Below are 16,262 nucleotides of genomic sequence, written 5' to 3' on the forward strand. Positions count from 1 at the left end.
CTCTGATCGGTGGCGGGAGCCAGAGTCCATTGGCCACGCTGGCTGCGCAAGGAGCAGACGACTCGCGCGGAAGCAGGATGCTCCTGGCCGGCGAGAGCGGCGAGGCACCCGTCACTCCGGTGAGGTGGCCCTGGTGACCCGGGGAGGGGGACACTGGTGGCCCAGTGAGGTGGCACAGACCTCCAGGGGAGAGTGTCTCAGTGAGGTGGAGTTGGCGGCCTGGGGACGCGGTTGCCGTGACCCCGGGGAGATGGCCCTTGCTGCTCTGGTAAGGTGGCAGACCTCCCGGGGGAGGTGGCCCCAATGCGGTAGCTCTGGCGATCCCTGGTGATATGACCTAGATCGTTCTGGAGAGGTGCCCCTGGAGGCCAGGCAAGGTAACCCCAGCTCTCTGGGGATGTGACAGTGGTGGCCCCAGGGACGTGGCCCTTTGGGAACCTCCAGACTCTGGCCTCCCAGGAAGTTGAGAAGTTGTCCTCCACTGGATGCCCCCTGAGAGCCCTGTGTGAGTCCCCCTGTCACGTCAGTCTTGATGTGTTTGTCTTACCTGTTCTCCTTCTAGTGCTGCTCTGAAAATGGTGACCAAAAGAAGGACCTCAAGGAGAAAAGTAAGCAGATTCCAAACACCTTAGCACTTTGCACCCAGCCATCGCTCCAAAATTCGGTTCTCGGGTCTGCATCCAGAAGGATCTTACTAGCCTGTTAATCTTTTAGATAAAGTATCGTTTTTTTCCCTTTTGTACAACCTGCTTGCATAGTTGTTGAGTCGTTCAGTTGTGTCCGACTCTTTGAGACCCCATGGACTGCAGCACGCCAGGATCCTCCATCCTTCACTGTCTCCCTGAGTTTGCTCAGATTCATGTCCATTGAGTCGGTGATGCTATCTAACCATCACATCCTCTGCCGCCTTCCTCTCCATTTTTCTTCGGTCTTGCATAGTAATAAATACTAATCATCATGCACATATTTTTGACTTTCAAGATTGTAAAATGTGGGGTGATTTGGAGACTAGCACTTCCTGATCGCTACCTAGTGCAAGGACTGGTGTGGTTTCACTCCAGTGCTGCCCTTCCAGTGGGTTCAGAATAATTGGGGCCTGCCTGTTATTTTAATGAAGCATCAACTTGTTAAGCATTAGGAATTTGGAGGGGCTAATGATCTAGGAGAGATGACCATCATCCTAGTTGCATTTAAAGGAGTCAAATAATAATTGTTTAGTTGTACTTTACCTTCAGTGAATTTGCAGTTAACATTGATCTGGGAAGAGCACAACAGATCACCTGGTTCCTGGATCTTGAACTGGACAAGGAAAGGGAAAAGGTCAATGTTTACTACCTGCAGGGGCACATGCCAGGGTTGTGAACATTTGGCATTTTACTTTAATGAGCTAAATGTGGCAAGCTTTTGGGGAATCATCAAGGGCTTTTGAAGTGAAATTTATGGGTAGAGGAAGGGGGAAGCATGGAACAGCTGTTCCATCAAAGAGTTTTTGGTTCTTCTGACCATGGCAAATTGTCTGGGAATGAGTAGTGGTAACAGACAGGGTGCCCATGTTACTATATTGGCTTTAGGACTTAGACTTACCCTTAACATTGCCTGTTGCTACAGTCTGTCTCAGAAAGCAAGCTATGAGCACTTCATAGTACTTGGCAGTCACAGCTGCCACATCTCAGCTCCTTTTACCTAAAGGCAAAGGATTTGAGAGTATCTCATACCATTCAGTTAAACCCTTCCCTTTCCACCTTTCCCCCATTCATATGCTTGGGAAGTTGATGCCACTGAGCTGTAGATTTTATCTTTGTCTCTCCTTTGGTGGCTTGGTCAATTTCTCTGCAATTAAAAGTGTGCTTTACAAAAAATAGAGGAGAGACATTAACACCTCCCTCCCCACCCCCACAAATTACCAGTGGGTTATTTTAAAGGATGTTATTTGAATAAGAATGTACTATGGTGCATTTAAATGGTTAAATCAAAAGAGTATAGTTTTTTTGTAAAAAGTGAAGGTAGAATTTACTCTGTAAGCTACAGCAAGCTTAGAGTTCACAAAACACTCCCTCCGCCCATAGCCCTGCCTCTGTCTGCAGATACATCACACAAACTTACATGTTTTATGTAAGGTAAATGAAAAGACATGGCATTGAGACTCCTGTACATAATAGTATATGGATTCCTGTAGTAATAAAGTTTGATGCAGTCCAGCCAATTCTGATCATACCTGAAGGAGAAGAAGGTAAGAATATTGTGTTAAGAGTCAGAAAACATGGATTTTAGTCCCACTTACAACCTTTTAAATGTAGGCAGGGCAAATGTTAGAATTCATAGTTGGGAAGTTGAGGCATAGACTTTTATTAGTTTTGCTGCCACCTACCAGTGGGCTACTGGTTCTCATAGCATGGGAAAAAGCATTTAATTCTTATAAATTGAATAGAACAAAGGAGAAAAAAAATTTTATGGGCTGGGGAGGGGAATATACACAGCGTTAAACACTGGTATATATTAATTGCTGATAGTTACATTTTACACTTAAGCATATCTTTATTTAGATATTCTTTCGTTTGTCAGAAGTGGCTGTTGTTTTCTAATGAGGCTGTTATAACCTCTTGCCCTTCATTGCTGTTTCTTTAAAACTTTATTTTTGAGAAGCAGACTCACAGATACAGAGAACAAACTAGTGGTTACCCATGAGGAGAGGTAAGTGTGGACAGGCAATATAGGGGTAGGGTATCTAGAGGCACAAACTATTACGTATAAAATAAGCACTGAGTGAAATAAGTCAGACAGGAAAAGACAAATATCCTATATCACTTACATGTGGAATCTGAAAAAATGGTACAAATAAATTTATTTACAAAACAGAAGTAGAGTCACATATGTAAGAAACAGACTTACGGTTACCCGGGGTTGGTGGTGGGAGGGAGAAGAGGGAGACTTGGATTGACACATACACAGTACTATATATAAAACAGATAACTGGGACTTCCCTGGTGGTCCAGTGGTTGAGAATCTGCCTTGCAATGCAAGGGATGCATGTTCAATCCCTGGTCTGGGAACTAAGATCCCACATGCTGCAGAGCAACTAAGCTCATGTGCCACAACTAACCCCTGAGGCAGCCAAGATGAATAAATAAATAAATTTTAAAAAAACATAACTAATAAAGGACCTACTGTATAGCAGGGAACTCTACTCAATATTCAGTAATAACCTATATGGGAAAATAATCTAAAGAATGGGTATATAACTGATTCACTTGCTGTACAGCAGAAACTAATACAACATTGTAGATCAACTATACGCCAATAAGTTTTTTTAAAAGCTATGAGGATATTTTGCACAACATGGGGAATATAACCAATATATTATAACTATAAATGGAATGTAGCCTTTAAAATTTGTGAATCACTATACTGTACACCTGTAACTTTCTGTACAGCAACTATATACTTAAAAAAAGAAAAACGCTTTATTTGTGGTAAAGAACCCAGTTCTACAAGGTTAACTCCAAGGAAGAACAGAGGTGAAGTCCAACCTGGAGTGCTCCCCAGGAGGCTCTGTATTGTTCCCCCAGGTTTATCTCTTATGTGCATACCTTGTTTGTTTTATGGTTTTGCTTTTTAAGAAATTGCCGTAGTCTTTGTAATGAAATATGCGCTAATACAATCAAGCTTTTAACAAACCATAAATGGTTTGTTTAGAGAAGACCAAATCTTTTAGGCAAATCTGGAGTAGAGAAATGCATGGTATGTTCAGGTTTATTCTAATGTTTGGTTTCCATGAAGTCCATTCTCTCTTTCTCTGGGGCCTTCTTTTATAGTGTTTATTTTCATTTGGAGTTCAATGGCTATTCCTCTAAATTTTTACATTATCTTGGGTTTTGCTTTTTAAATTTCTAGGAACAACTTATATCTAGAGAGATTAAATCCTGTAAATGAAATAATTCACGTTGTGGACTCAGTAGAGTTGAGCGTGTTTAGTATCAGGGAAGTTAATGGCTGCACAGTGACATGACAGACCAGTGGATAAAAACTCCTCCTTATGTAAAAGAGTTTTAAGTTTCAAATGCAGTCGTACAAAATTGACCATTTCAGACACAGGGAAAAAAGGAAATATGAGAGAAAACACAAATTACCAGGAAAAACTGGAAAAATTACCAGTATAAAGTCTGACCCAAACTTTGGGTTTCCTAAGCTTCTGCAGGAAGAGGGAAACTGCAAGGAACCAAAGGAGACGCTTACACATGGAAACACACTTCAAAGGTAAACAGTTCATCTTAGCACACGGGGGTGGGAGGAGGAGAAGGGTATGGTAATCAGCTGTGGATGGTGACGCTCCTACCTTCTTTGCCAAGAAGCTGCTCTGGGCCTTTGAGTTTGTCAGGTTCAGGGCACGTTCAGAAAGCCATCCTGGTGTAGACCATCACAAAGGTATAGCTAAAGATCATCTGGAAAAGAGGAGCAGTGTTGTTGGTCCACAAATTTAGGAAAATAATTGCCTTTGAAGTGAATTGTTTAACTAGAAATTTGTTTTCTTCAGTGTTTTGTTTAAAAATTAGAATTTTAAAACTGAAATACTTGAATCTTCATTGTACAAAGAATTGAAGGTAACTTGCTTAATTATGCCTTAAATATTCTGAATAGTAGAAGAAGGTATAGAGTCTTGCAGAGTGAAAAACTGACTTGTGAAATACAGGACATCATTGACTTTTTGCCATGGAAACAATCTCACTTCAGATCGTACAATTTAGTGGTTGTGCTAGCCATTTTGAGTTTTTCCTGGTAATTTGTGTTTTCTCTCATATTTCCTTTTTTCCCTGTGTCTGAAATGGTCAGTTTTGTTCAACTGCATTTGAAACTTAAAACTCTTTTACATAAAGGAGGAGTTTTTATTCACTGGTCTCCCTTTCAAATTTTTTTCATATACTTGAGATCTTTCAATACCATTTTTTTTTAAACATTTTAAAACCAGAGTCCTCCTTTAATGTTATTCTAGAGTATACCATTGGTTCTTTACAAATTTTGAAAATATATTACAAATTTAATAGAAGCTATCAGATTTGACCTTTCCTCTCCAGTAACAAAATAGATTCTGAAGATACAGTTGTCTGGAAACGTTTAATGTGTTTGTAACTGCATTGTCATGCCAACATCTATTGAAACCTCTGGTTACTAGGACAGAATTTAGTAATTTTTCCTTCACTCTGAATTGCCTCATCTCTTAAGCATTTTGTAGTATCCTTGATCAATAAATTGCTTTATAGATGTTCATCTGGGTATTTGTCTATGAGTATATTTATATACATATATATACTCATATATCATATTTGTGATGCTGAAGAAGACTCTTTGCGAGTCGCTTGGAATGCGAGGAGATCAAACCTGAATTAGCTGAAGCCCCAATACTTTGACCACCTGATGCGAAGAACCAATTTATTGGAAAAGATTCTGATGCTGGGAAAGATTGAAGGCAGGAGAAGAGGGCAACATAGGATAAGACGGTTGGATGGCATCACCAACCCAATGGATATGAATTTGAGCAGACTCTAGGAGATAGTGGGGGACAGGGAAGCCTGATGTGGTGCAGTCCATAGGGTCACAAAGAGTTGGACATGACTTAGTGACTAAATAACAACATATATATATATATGCATATGGAGTCATCACTTGGTATCCATGGGGCATTGCTTTCAGAACCCTTGCATATATTAAAATTCCTGGATTTTCTAGTCTTTTATATAAAATGGCACAGTATTTGCATATAGCCTACACATATCCTCTGTATGCTTAAATTATCTCTAGGTTACTTATAATACCTAATGCTAATGATAATAATGTATATATTAATACAGTGTCAATGCTATGTAAATAATTATTGGAGCATGGCAAATTTATGTTGATTTTTGGAACTTCCTGGATTTTTTTTTGACTATTTTTTTATATGCAGTTGGTTGAATCCATGGACATGGAGGGCTGATTGTATATATAAATATATAAGATATAGTGTGTATATATATACATATATTCATATTTATACACACTATTCATTTGGGTATTTTTGTGAACATATATATATATACATACAAATAGTGTATATAAACAAAATGCCATATATAGTGTTTAGTAACTTTTGAAAGTAGACATGTTGCCTTATATATCATTTGCCTTTCCTTTAACTCTATAGTAGTTAGTGGTGTTGAGTAATTGTTATTCTTTTCATTTTAGGTGACATAAATATTGCAGCTCTTGTTGAAAATGAACAAGTCTGTGAAGGTACAGATAATAGTGATCTTCCTTCCTGTGTGTCGGCATTTATAGAAAAGGAAGTCGGAAATGACCTTAAATCTTTAAAGAAACTTGATAAACTCATAGAGCAGATGACAGAAAGTAAAATGCAGTTAGAAGAACAGGCAAGTATTAAAACTCATTGAAACGACATCAGGAGTATACTCATTATGTGCTGTGTGCTCAGTTGTGTCTGAATCTTTGTGACCCCAAGGACTGTATATAGTCTGCCAGGCTCCTCTGCCCATGGAATTTCCCAGGCAAGAATCCTGGAGTGGGTTGCCATTTCCTTCTCCAATACACATTATAATGTAATGTAAATACAACTAATATATAAATACATATAGATCTCTTCTAATGGTTTTATGGTATTCAAATGTGGCTGTACATAATTTATTTAATCAAGCCCTTATTGGTTGATCTCTTTGCTATTCCCAGTTTTTATCATAAATAATATGAAAATAAACATGGTTATATTAAATCATAAATCCCACTGAATTATTCCTTTATTAAGAACTCGTCATGGCATCCCATTGCTTATTGGAAAAAGCCAGGCATTCTTGTAATGCCCAAGATGCCCCCTACCTATTTCGGCTCATCTCTCTGCATTTCTTTGAACTAGATTCTGTGCCCTCCTCCCCATTTTGCTATTCTCTGATCATGACTGACCGGTTTCTTTTGCCTGAAATGCCCTTGCATTCCAAACTTCGCTAAAAATTTCCGCCAAGTCTGCAAAGGTCTGTGCATGAGCCATGCAAATACAATTGCTGGAACCCCGTAAGACGTGCAGAATTTCAGTCCCTACTTCAGACCTGTTGAGTCTGAATTTGCACTCTAACTATATCTCTAGGTGATTCCTATGCACATTCAAGTCTGGAAAACACCACCTTAGTACACCATTACACCTGGCATCTCTTTTATTGCACTAATCCCACTATTGAAGATGTGCCTGTATCTTTCTTTCTTAACAACTGAGATTAAGGGCAGATGCTGTGTCTAATTTATCTATCAGTCCCTAGCACAGTGCCTGGTGTAAAATAAGTGTTTCATTAGTGTTGATTAAATTGGAATTCCTCTAATATATTCTTATCATATTGTACTGATGCCTGATATTTGTATGTGTTTCTATCTACTATAAGAAAAATCCATTTAAAAAATACCATTTCTAAAGGCATTACCTGGATATCATCTTACCAAGCATGTCAATGGTTCGTTCTTAACCTGGGCTTAAATCAGAATCACTTGGCGAACTTTTGCAAAATACAGAAACCCAGACATTTATAATCACAGTCTCATTTGTTTTTGAAGGAAAATCTTTAGTGGGTAAAGCAGGTAAATGTTCTCTCACTGAACACTCTGAAAGTGCTTTGTGATAGTAGACCCAAAGATATATACTGTTTACCAGGGCCCTCCCTACACACCTCCACATTAGCATTTTATGTTGAGGCCTGGGTAGTATAGGATGCAGAAATCCAACCTGAAGCTTTTAAATGACAATTTTTATTTGTTTAGAACGTACTTGCATTTTGAAGGTAACTAATAAAGAAGGTTTTGAGAATCTTACCTGATTGTTGATGTTTTTTATTGTTTTTATTTTTGGTATGGTCAGGTACTTACAGTTTCATCAGAAATCCCTAAAAGAATTCACAGTGCCTTAAAAAAGGCAGAAGAATCAAAGCAATTTCTTAATCAATTTCTGGAGCAAGAAACCCATCTCTTCAGTTCCATTAACAGCCATTTGCTGACCGCACAGCCCTGGATGGAAGATCTTGGAGCCATGATTAACCAAATTGAAGAGATTGAACGGCATCTTGCTTACCTTAAATGGATTTCACAAATTGAAGAACTAAGGTAAAATAAGCCTCTTTATTCTCATAATTATTATTTTCCTTTGAGACTCTGTCTTAGAGAGTATGTGGATGTCATTAAATAATTGAGTTAATTAAAGATTATAATAATGTGATTTTACCAGTTATGAAAATAGCATTATGATAATGATCCCTTTATTGTGAATGAACATAAACTTTTCCGGGGGCTTAATTTGCATTTAAAAGAAAGGAATCCAAGTAAAAAATTCAAGTCCCATAGTTGTATTGTGCACACACGATGAAAATTATAGTGCCATATTAATAAAACAGCTCATCAGAGTAGTGATATTCCTCTTTTAACCTTTTAGAGATGGTCACTTAATGAAATGGATTGCTTTATCTATGATTCAGTTTTTTTTTTTTTTAGTGTATATCACCTAAGTGGATATTTAGTGGATATTTTTTTAGTGGATATCACCTAAGAAGAGCTACATAGTATATTATTAGACGAATAACAAGCCCTCCTACTTTTGAATAGGGAGGGAAAAAAAAAAGAAGGTAGACCCTTGAACAAAGCAGAGGTTAGGAGCACCAGAGCTCCGCCAATGGCAAGTCTGCATACATCTTATAAGCAGACTGAAAGTGAAAGAAAGTGAAAGTTGCTCAGTCGTGTCCGACTCTTTGCGACCCCATGAACTATACAGTCCGTGGAATTCTCTAGGTTAAATGGGAGTGGGTAGCCTTTCCCTTCTCCAGGGGATCTTCCCAACCCAGGGATCAAACCCAGGTTTCCCTCATTGCAGGTGGATTCTTTACCAGCTGAGCCACAAGGGAAGCCCAGACTTCTATTTCTATAAGCAGACTCCTATAGTTCAAACCCATATTGTTCAAGGGTCTATTGTACTTCTTTTTGAATTGAATACATATCATTGATTGATTATGTCTGGTATTGCCTTTCAAACAAGCTGAATTAACATTTCTGCTTACACTGGCAGATGTTTTGGTTTCATAATTTCAATTATGAAAATAGCTGTGAAAGACAAAATCTGTTAGGAAACTTAATGATTAGAAAAGGGGAAGAAAGAAAAATGAGAGAATGAGAGTAGGGGAAGGCCAAAGTGCTGTCAAAAATAAAGCAGAGCCAGTGGAAAACAAAGGTGTGGAGGAAGGACTAGCACCCAGTGGAGCTGGGCAGGCTGACGGTGGCACATGCCTGTTCCAGAGGGCACTGTGACCGCCCAGGAGCAGAACTGATGCTCTGCAGGAACCCAGCTCATAGTCAGCTTCCAGCTCTTCAGCCAGCCTTGGTAGAATGCACACAGGCCGCCTAGAGAGAGAGCACTTACTTCCAATTTCCTGATGACCTCTGAACAGAGATTAATTATTGAAAAGGTTAACTTTTGTTCCTTATTCTGGCTTAAGATATGGAATGTGGTTTTTATCAAAAGAAGCATTTCATTTTCAAATGTTCTTTGAGCCAGTGTGTAAAATGGTAGTCATATGCTGAATTAGTCCTGAAGACATGTTGTATTTGGCTTGTTTTAAAGAATTTGATTAGTAGTTTGATTTTGCATGGAAATCTTGATTTCTCCTGAGAATGTTTAAGATTTGGCCACATTAGATCTACATTCCAGTGTGACAACCCTAGGCTAGAGCCTTAGGGTGGGGTGTGTGCTTTTTACTTGGCTCACCTTTGCTTTTCTTAATTTACTTTGCCTGTCGGGCTTTTCTAGGCATTTGACTTTGCTACCCTTGCTATAGAGCTTGCCTTAAATTTTATGTGCAGCTTGGCAGTAACTTGAAAGGACTTGATTCTGAGGTGCCACCTCCCTAAGTTCCCTATAGTCAGGTTCAGCTGGGCAAAGTAGATACAGATTGAAGACTAGCATTATTGACTTACCAGATGCCACCCCCATTCTCCCCTTGGATTAAGATTCTGTAAAAGACAGATTTCTTAGAAATGAGGGGTGCCTGATGGAATGTGACAGAGGAAAAGTCTGTCCTATTGGGAGAGCTGGGCAGGCAAAGGTGGAGGGAGATGTCCTGAACACACCCCACTGCTCTTAGGAGGATGCTGAGGATTCCAGGCTCCTAAAGACTGGGGTGTCAAGTTAAAAAACAAAACAAAACACTTTGTTAGTGCTTCCTTCTTCTTTTGGTTGTAGCTTTATGTAAAGCAGGAGGAAGAAGCAGTTTTCCACATTTGGAATTACTCTGAACAAAGTGTCTTTCAACTCTGCTCTTCCTTGTCTTTCAGTGACAACATTCAGCAATATCTGATGACCAATAATGTCCCAGAGGCAGCCTCTACTCTGGTGTCCATGGCAGAACTTGACATCAAGCTTCAGGAATCTTCCTGTACTCATCTTCTTGGTTTCATGAGAGCCACAGTTAAATTCTGGCATAAAATTCTCAAGGACAAGCTTACAAGGCAAGGAATTTGTCCATATTTCATGGTAATTGCTTTCAGATGGCTATTTGATGTTCATTGTGTTTGATAGCAATACTTCTCTCACTTTTCTGTTACAGTGATTTTGAGGAAATTTTAGCACAGCTTCACTGGCCATTCATCACACCCCCTCAGTCTCAAACTGTTGGCATCAGTCGACCAGCCAGTGCCCCTGAGATATACAGTAACCTGGAGACACTGTTCTGTCAGCTTCTGAAACTGCAAACCTCGTATCTTTTGAGGGGTTAAAACTTACTAAAATCTCTTTTTTCTAGAGTGGATTTGGACCAGAAAGGAAAGCTTTCTGAAAGTGGCCAAGAAGCATAATGGGAGGAGTGCCAGGCTTGGACTTACCTGTGTATGGTTATGGAGTGGGCGGGAGTGGTGCTGTTCTCCTTCCAAATACACTGCGTGTGGGTGGGAGGGCTGTGAGGAGTTCTGGACTACATGATTGACCCAAGTTTGCACCACATGTAGGTCTCTTGGGACAATCAAAAAACTGGGCAAAATTGGAAGGAAGCCTTAGTAACTTAGTGTTAATTTAATAAAATGATTATTTGAATGTGTTTCCTTACTTATTATCCTTTATCTTAGGAAAGATTAATTCTAATAACGTTTCTCATGGACTTTTTGCTTAAGTCATATGTAATTCAAAGTGAGATGACATATTATCTGTTATAATTTCTCAGTATCATATATATCTGCTAGATAAATGTTCTGTGTGTATACATATCTATACATATATGCTTTTCTTTTTCCTTGACTTTACTATGTCAGAGATGAATTATTTACTGAGCCAAAACAGCTTCCAGAAAAATACTCTCTTCCCGCGTCCCCTTCTGTCATCCTGCCCATCCAGATTATGCTGACTCCCCTTCAAAAGAGGTTCAGGTATCACTTCAGAGGGAACCGGCAGACTAACGTTATAAGCAAGGTGTGCTTTGCCGCTTCTTGCCCCGGTTTTAATTAATAGCAAATACTAGTTATAAGCAAGGTGTGCTTTGCCGCTTCTTGCCCCGGTTTTAATTAATAGCAAATACTAAGGATGTCCCTACTTTTGCTGGCTTAAGTTAAATTCTGATTCTATCCACATTCCTGTTTTTTCTCTAAAGAGCTAAATTCCAGTTTTGTCACTGCCCTTTACAGATATAACTTGGGACTTGTGTTGATATGTCATTAAGAATCAGTGCACTCATTAACACACCATCTGACCACTTCCTCAGGTTTCTTCTGGGGTGTGCTGTAGCGTTTGCTGTGGCACTTTTTTACAACTGGATCCCCATGTGTTCCACTGTGCAAACTGCTCCTTCAGGTTTATGAATACATCAGAAAGAGAAGTGAGAGTCAAAAGGGAGTAGAGCATTAGCTTTTGAATGGAAGTGCTGATGTGCTCAGTGATTTGTAGTGGGACTTCCCTGGTGGTCCACAGTTAGGACTCTGTGCTTCCACCATAGGGGGCGTGGGTTTGATCTTGGGTCAGGGAACAAAGATCCCATGTGCCATGCAGCATGGCCAAAAAATAAAAATAAATAAGAATTAAAAAAATATAAAATGATTTGTAGCTATACAAGAGAGAGTATGGGGATAAGTAACAGGAATGACTTTGAGGAAATTATCACCAGCATTTTAGTTGAGGGACCACACCCAAGTGTATTGGACATCCTGTTGAGACTTTTTCTTTAATCTGCTCTGAAAATCACAGACAACTGTTTTCAGTGAAGTTTGATTGAATGTGTTGAGAATTATAACCTTGGGAGTTGCTAGGGGGTGGATACTGTTTATCCTTGAAGTCTTCCTACATGAGATGCGGTGCAAGTAGCAGAGGAGTCCTACGGAAAGTGTTTTGAATTAGATGATTTAAAATGCCTGATTACTTGGCAGGCATTGTACGTCACATATAAATGAGTTTACAGGCTTTATAGAATTGTAAAGGAATCAAGGGATAGGCAGTTATGTCTGTGTAGGGAAGAGTGGGATAACAATGAATTTCTGGTTCTCAAATTCAGCTTGTTCTTTTGTACTTCTTGGGTCTCCCTCTATTGGATGGGGTGTTGATGGAAAGAAGAGTAGAACCAATTAGTAAGTGGTAAGTGACACAAAAGAAGTCTAACCTGTAGAGAGGCAGTAATGATTTGAGGTAAGAAAATAGTTAGTTCTGTTGGTTGCTTTTTAAATTGTAGTTCCAGTGGTCTAGTACTCTGACAGGAAGCCTGAACTATGCAGGCCCCAAGATTAACTGCCCCTTTTTCATTTCTGTATTCCCAGCATCTAGCACACAGCAGGGTTTTACCTTTCAGAAAATGTTTTAGAGTTCCTGTCCAACAAAACATAGGTTTATAGAATCACCTCTAGTGACAATTTAAAAAACTGCACAGTTACATTACTTTTCTATAATTACAGCTGCTTTAAGTCTTTATATTTTTTGTAATGCAGACCAGCCAAATTTTTCTTAATTTAGCTTTTGAAAAAAAGAAAAAACAGAAGAAAGTCATGTTTAAAAATTATTTTGGAAAGTTATTTCCAAAAAAATTACATAAAGGCCATCATTATTTGTGATACTTATCTTTTACATATTTCTAAAGTGCTAGGTTTTAAATATTTATGGTAATTTAAATTCATTAGTTGACTTAAACCACATTATTGAAATTTATTGGGAGTACATTGGGAAACATTTGATTATTAAGCCTTCTGTGGATGTAAAGTTCAGAGTCAAAACTGTGCTCTTATGTATACAAACATTTAACTAACTGTAACTTTCTAGTTGGAATGAGTTAAGAATTCAAACTGTTCATCTTCTTCCTTAGCCTGAATGGTACTTGGCTCAGGTTCTTCTGTGGATCAGGAACCACACTCAGTTTCTGGATGAGAAGATTCAGCCAATATTGGACAAAGTGGGCTCTTTGGTAAACGCAAGGGTAAGAGATTCAGTCCAAAGCATTTCAGTTTCAGAGTTGCAGGTGTCCATGAATAAGCTGTCATTTTCATTTCCTTATGCTTCTATGTTTTTTTAGCTTGAATTTTCTCGGGGCCTTATGATGCTGATTCTTGAGAAGTTAGCTGCTGATATTCCTTGTCTGCTCTATGACGACAGTCTCTTCTGTCATTTGGTGGACGAGGTGCTTTTGTTTGAAAGAGAACTACACAGTGTTCATGGCTATCCTAGCACTTTTGCTAATTGTATGCATATTCTATCAGAGGAGACCTGTTTTCAGAGATGGTTGACTGTGGAGAGAAAATGTAAGTGCTCATATGGCCGTAGGCTGGGGAGAGGTATCTCTTATTGTGAATACAAAATTTTAGGTGTTATTCTTCTCCATTTCTGGGTAGAAACTAGTGTCATCTAAATTTTTCTCGGTTGAGGTTTATCAAGTTGCCTTCAGAGATTATCTTCTTTTCTTCCCATCAAGCTTCAGTTTTTCCCAGAATTGTACTCTATGTATTTCTAGGATAGAATATTCAAGCCAGGGACTTCTCTGGTGCTCCAGTGGCTAAGACTTGCGCTCCCATTACAGGGGGACTAGGTTTGTTCCTCAGGGAACCAGATCCCACATGCTGCAACTCAGAGTTTCCCTGCTGCAGCTAAAGATGCTGCATGCTGCAGCTAAAAAGATACTGAGTGCAACAACTAAGACCTGGCACAGCCAAATAAATACAACTATTTTTTTAAAAGTTTAACCCAGTAGAGTTAACTGATTTATGGATTTTACATATAGTATTTCTGCTCTTATGGAATCATTCTGGATGTGGCTTTTCTAGTCAGTGAAGATTTTTTTGAAGATATTTTGAAGATTCTGGGTAGGTGTGGGCAGAGGTAAAAGATCTTACTTAACCTTAAAACAGAGCATGTTACATATAGTGCAACTAGTAGGAGGGTGTAAATTTATTTTTTTATAGAAAAATAATAATTCCTAAGAAATTATGAGTTGAAAGATTAGGAATTACAATCTGTAACTACTTGTTTGACATGATCTTTCTTGTGTGCCAGTTGCTCTTCAAAAAATGGACTCAATGCTCTCATCAGAAGCTGCCTGGATATCCCAATATAAGGACATCACTGATGTGGATGAGATGAAAGTCCCAGACTGTGCAGAAACGTTTATGACACTACTCTTGGTTATAACTGGCAAGTATAGTCTTAAAGATATAACTTTTTTTTTTTAGAAGTACTGACTTTTAACAGACTTATGGTTATCAAGGGGGAAGGGGAATGGTGGCAGGATGGAGTCCATTAGGTGATAAACCATAATGGGAAAGAATATGAAAAAGAATATATACATGTATAACTGAGTCACTTTGGTATATAGCAGAAATTGAACACAACATTGTAAATCAACTCTACTTCACTAAAATTATAAAAATTAAATAAAAGTACTACTGATTCTTTTCTCAGTACTTTTGAAATAGTTTGACAAAATACCATATAGTGGTTATTGTAGTATCTTCAAATTCAGTTTCTATTTTGGTCAAACTCTAGCACAGTATTTTAGCTTTTGGATTTTTTGTAATTTAAGTAAGACCTTAAACATTAGTTTACGTGAGGGGAAAATTCCTCAGTTGTTACATAAAAACAAATAATTTAATTTTCTTCCCTGAATTCCCTTGTCTTTCAACTTTCCAAGTATCTTCAGTAAATGGTGATTGACCCAAATTTTAAATATTATTTTCTTCACCTTGTTATATCAGAGTTTGTAGAACAGTAAAATAATAAAGTAACTTTAAGGACAAGAATGGGGGCTTCCCTGGTGGTTCAGATGGTAAAAAGTCTGCCTGCAATCCAGGAGACCTGGGTTCAGTCCCTGGGTCGGGAAGATCCCCTGGAGAAGGCAAAGATCGGAATAGTAACGGGAACTTCTATGTTCCAAGAATGTTCTGGCTGGAGGGTGGCCCCGGCCCAGCCCTGGTTGGTCTGTTCCTGTCCATGTTGCCCCTAGGGCACTGCAGACCTGCTGGTTCTCCAGGTGCTACTGAGCCGTCACTGCCATGGTCCTTCTGTGTCTTGTCCATTTCTTGGGCCTGTGTGGTAACCTGAAGAGGTGTCATTCCAGCCCAGTCAGTAAATAATGCTGTATTCTTTAAGAAAAATATGAAAAACTCTAAAATACAAAAATATTTAGCAAAACTGATTAAAAAATCTTTTATTATGGAAGATTTCTCATATATATATAAAAGCGGCATAACGAACCCTCAGGTTATCTGTTCCTAAGGTTTAAAACTATCGCTTTTCTATTATGTATTTTTCCCCCCCAAAATAGACTTTTTTCCTGAAGTATTTTAAGCATCTTTTCACCTATAAATCTTTAGCTACGTGTTTCTTTTAACCTATCCTAGTTCCTCCTTCCTTTTTTAAAAACTGTCATTTGTTGAAGAAGTGGAATAATTTTTGTATACGATTTTCTCATATGCCTTTAAAAAAATTGAGGCATAACTTTTAAAATAAAGCACAGTTGATTTACAACATTGTGTTAGAGGCATAACTTATATACAGTGAAATGCATAGATCATCAGTATATAGATCAATGAGTTTTGACAGTACTTGTGAAACACACATCCTTAGGGAGTTTAGAAATGGATCCATACTTGAATGGTTGGTTGATTTTTGACAAAGGCATCAAAGCTAGCCAATAGGAAAACCCTGTACCATAAACTTTTACATGCTGTGTGTGCTAAGTCTCTTCAGTCATGTCCAACTCTTTGCGACCCTATGGACTGTAGCCAGCCAGGCTCCTCTG

General features: G+C 38.6%; 1 protein-coding gene across 2 annotated transcripts in view; it reads left to right on the plus strand.

Annotated features, from left to right (window-relative positions):
* RINT1 (RAD50 interactor 1) overlaps positions 1-16,262 on the plus strand; it is a 24,677-nt gene continuing 8,415 nt past the window's right edge. Inside the window, exons 1-10 of one of the 2 annotated variants that reach the window (XM_068972591.1) lie at positions 1-119; positions 563-608; positions 6,217-6,401; positions 7,886-8,127; positions 10,342-10,515; positions 10,614-10,763; positions 11,311-11,467; positions 13,338-13,448; positions 13,545-13,770; positions 14,519-14,660. In XM_068972591.1, coding sequence (XP_068828692.1) covers positions 78-119; positions 563-608; positions 6,217-6,401; positions 7,886-8,127; positions 10,342-10,515; positions 10,614-10,763; positions 11,311-11,467; positions 13,338-13,448; positions 13,545-13,770; positions 14,519-14,660 — 1,475 coding nt within the window. In that variant the 5' untranslated portion in view covers positions 1-77. The remainder of the gene's footprint in view (positions 120-562; positions 609-6,216; positions 6,402-7,885; positions 8,128-10,341; positions 10,516-10,613; positions 10,764-11,310; positions 11,468-13,337; positions 13,449-13,544; positions 13,771-14,518; positions 14,661-16,262) is intronic. The other variant, XM_068972592.1, reaches the window with a different exon arrangement.

Source organism: Capricornis sumatraensis, chromosome 5, assembly GCF_032405125.1.
Source record: "Capricornis sumatraensis isolate serow.1 chromosome 5, serow.2, whole genome shotgun sequence".
NCBI classification, from domain to species: domain Eukaryota; kingdom Metazoa; phylum Chordata; class Mammalia; order Artiodactyla; family Bovidae; genus Capricornis; species Capricornis sumatraensis.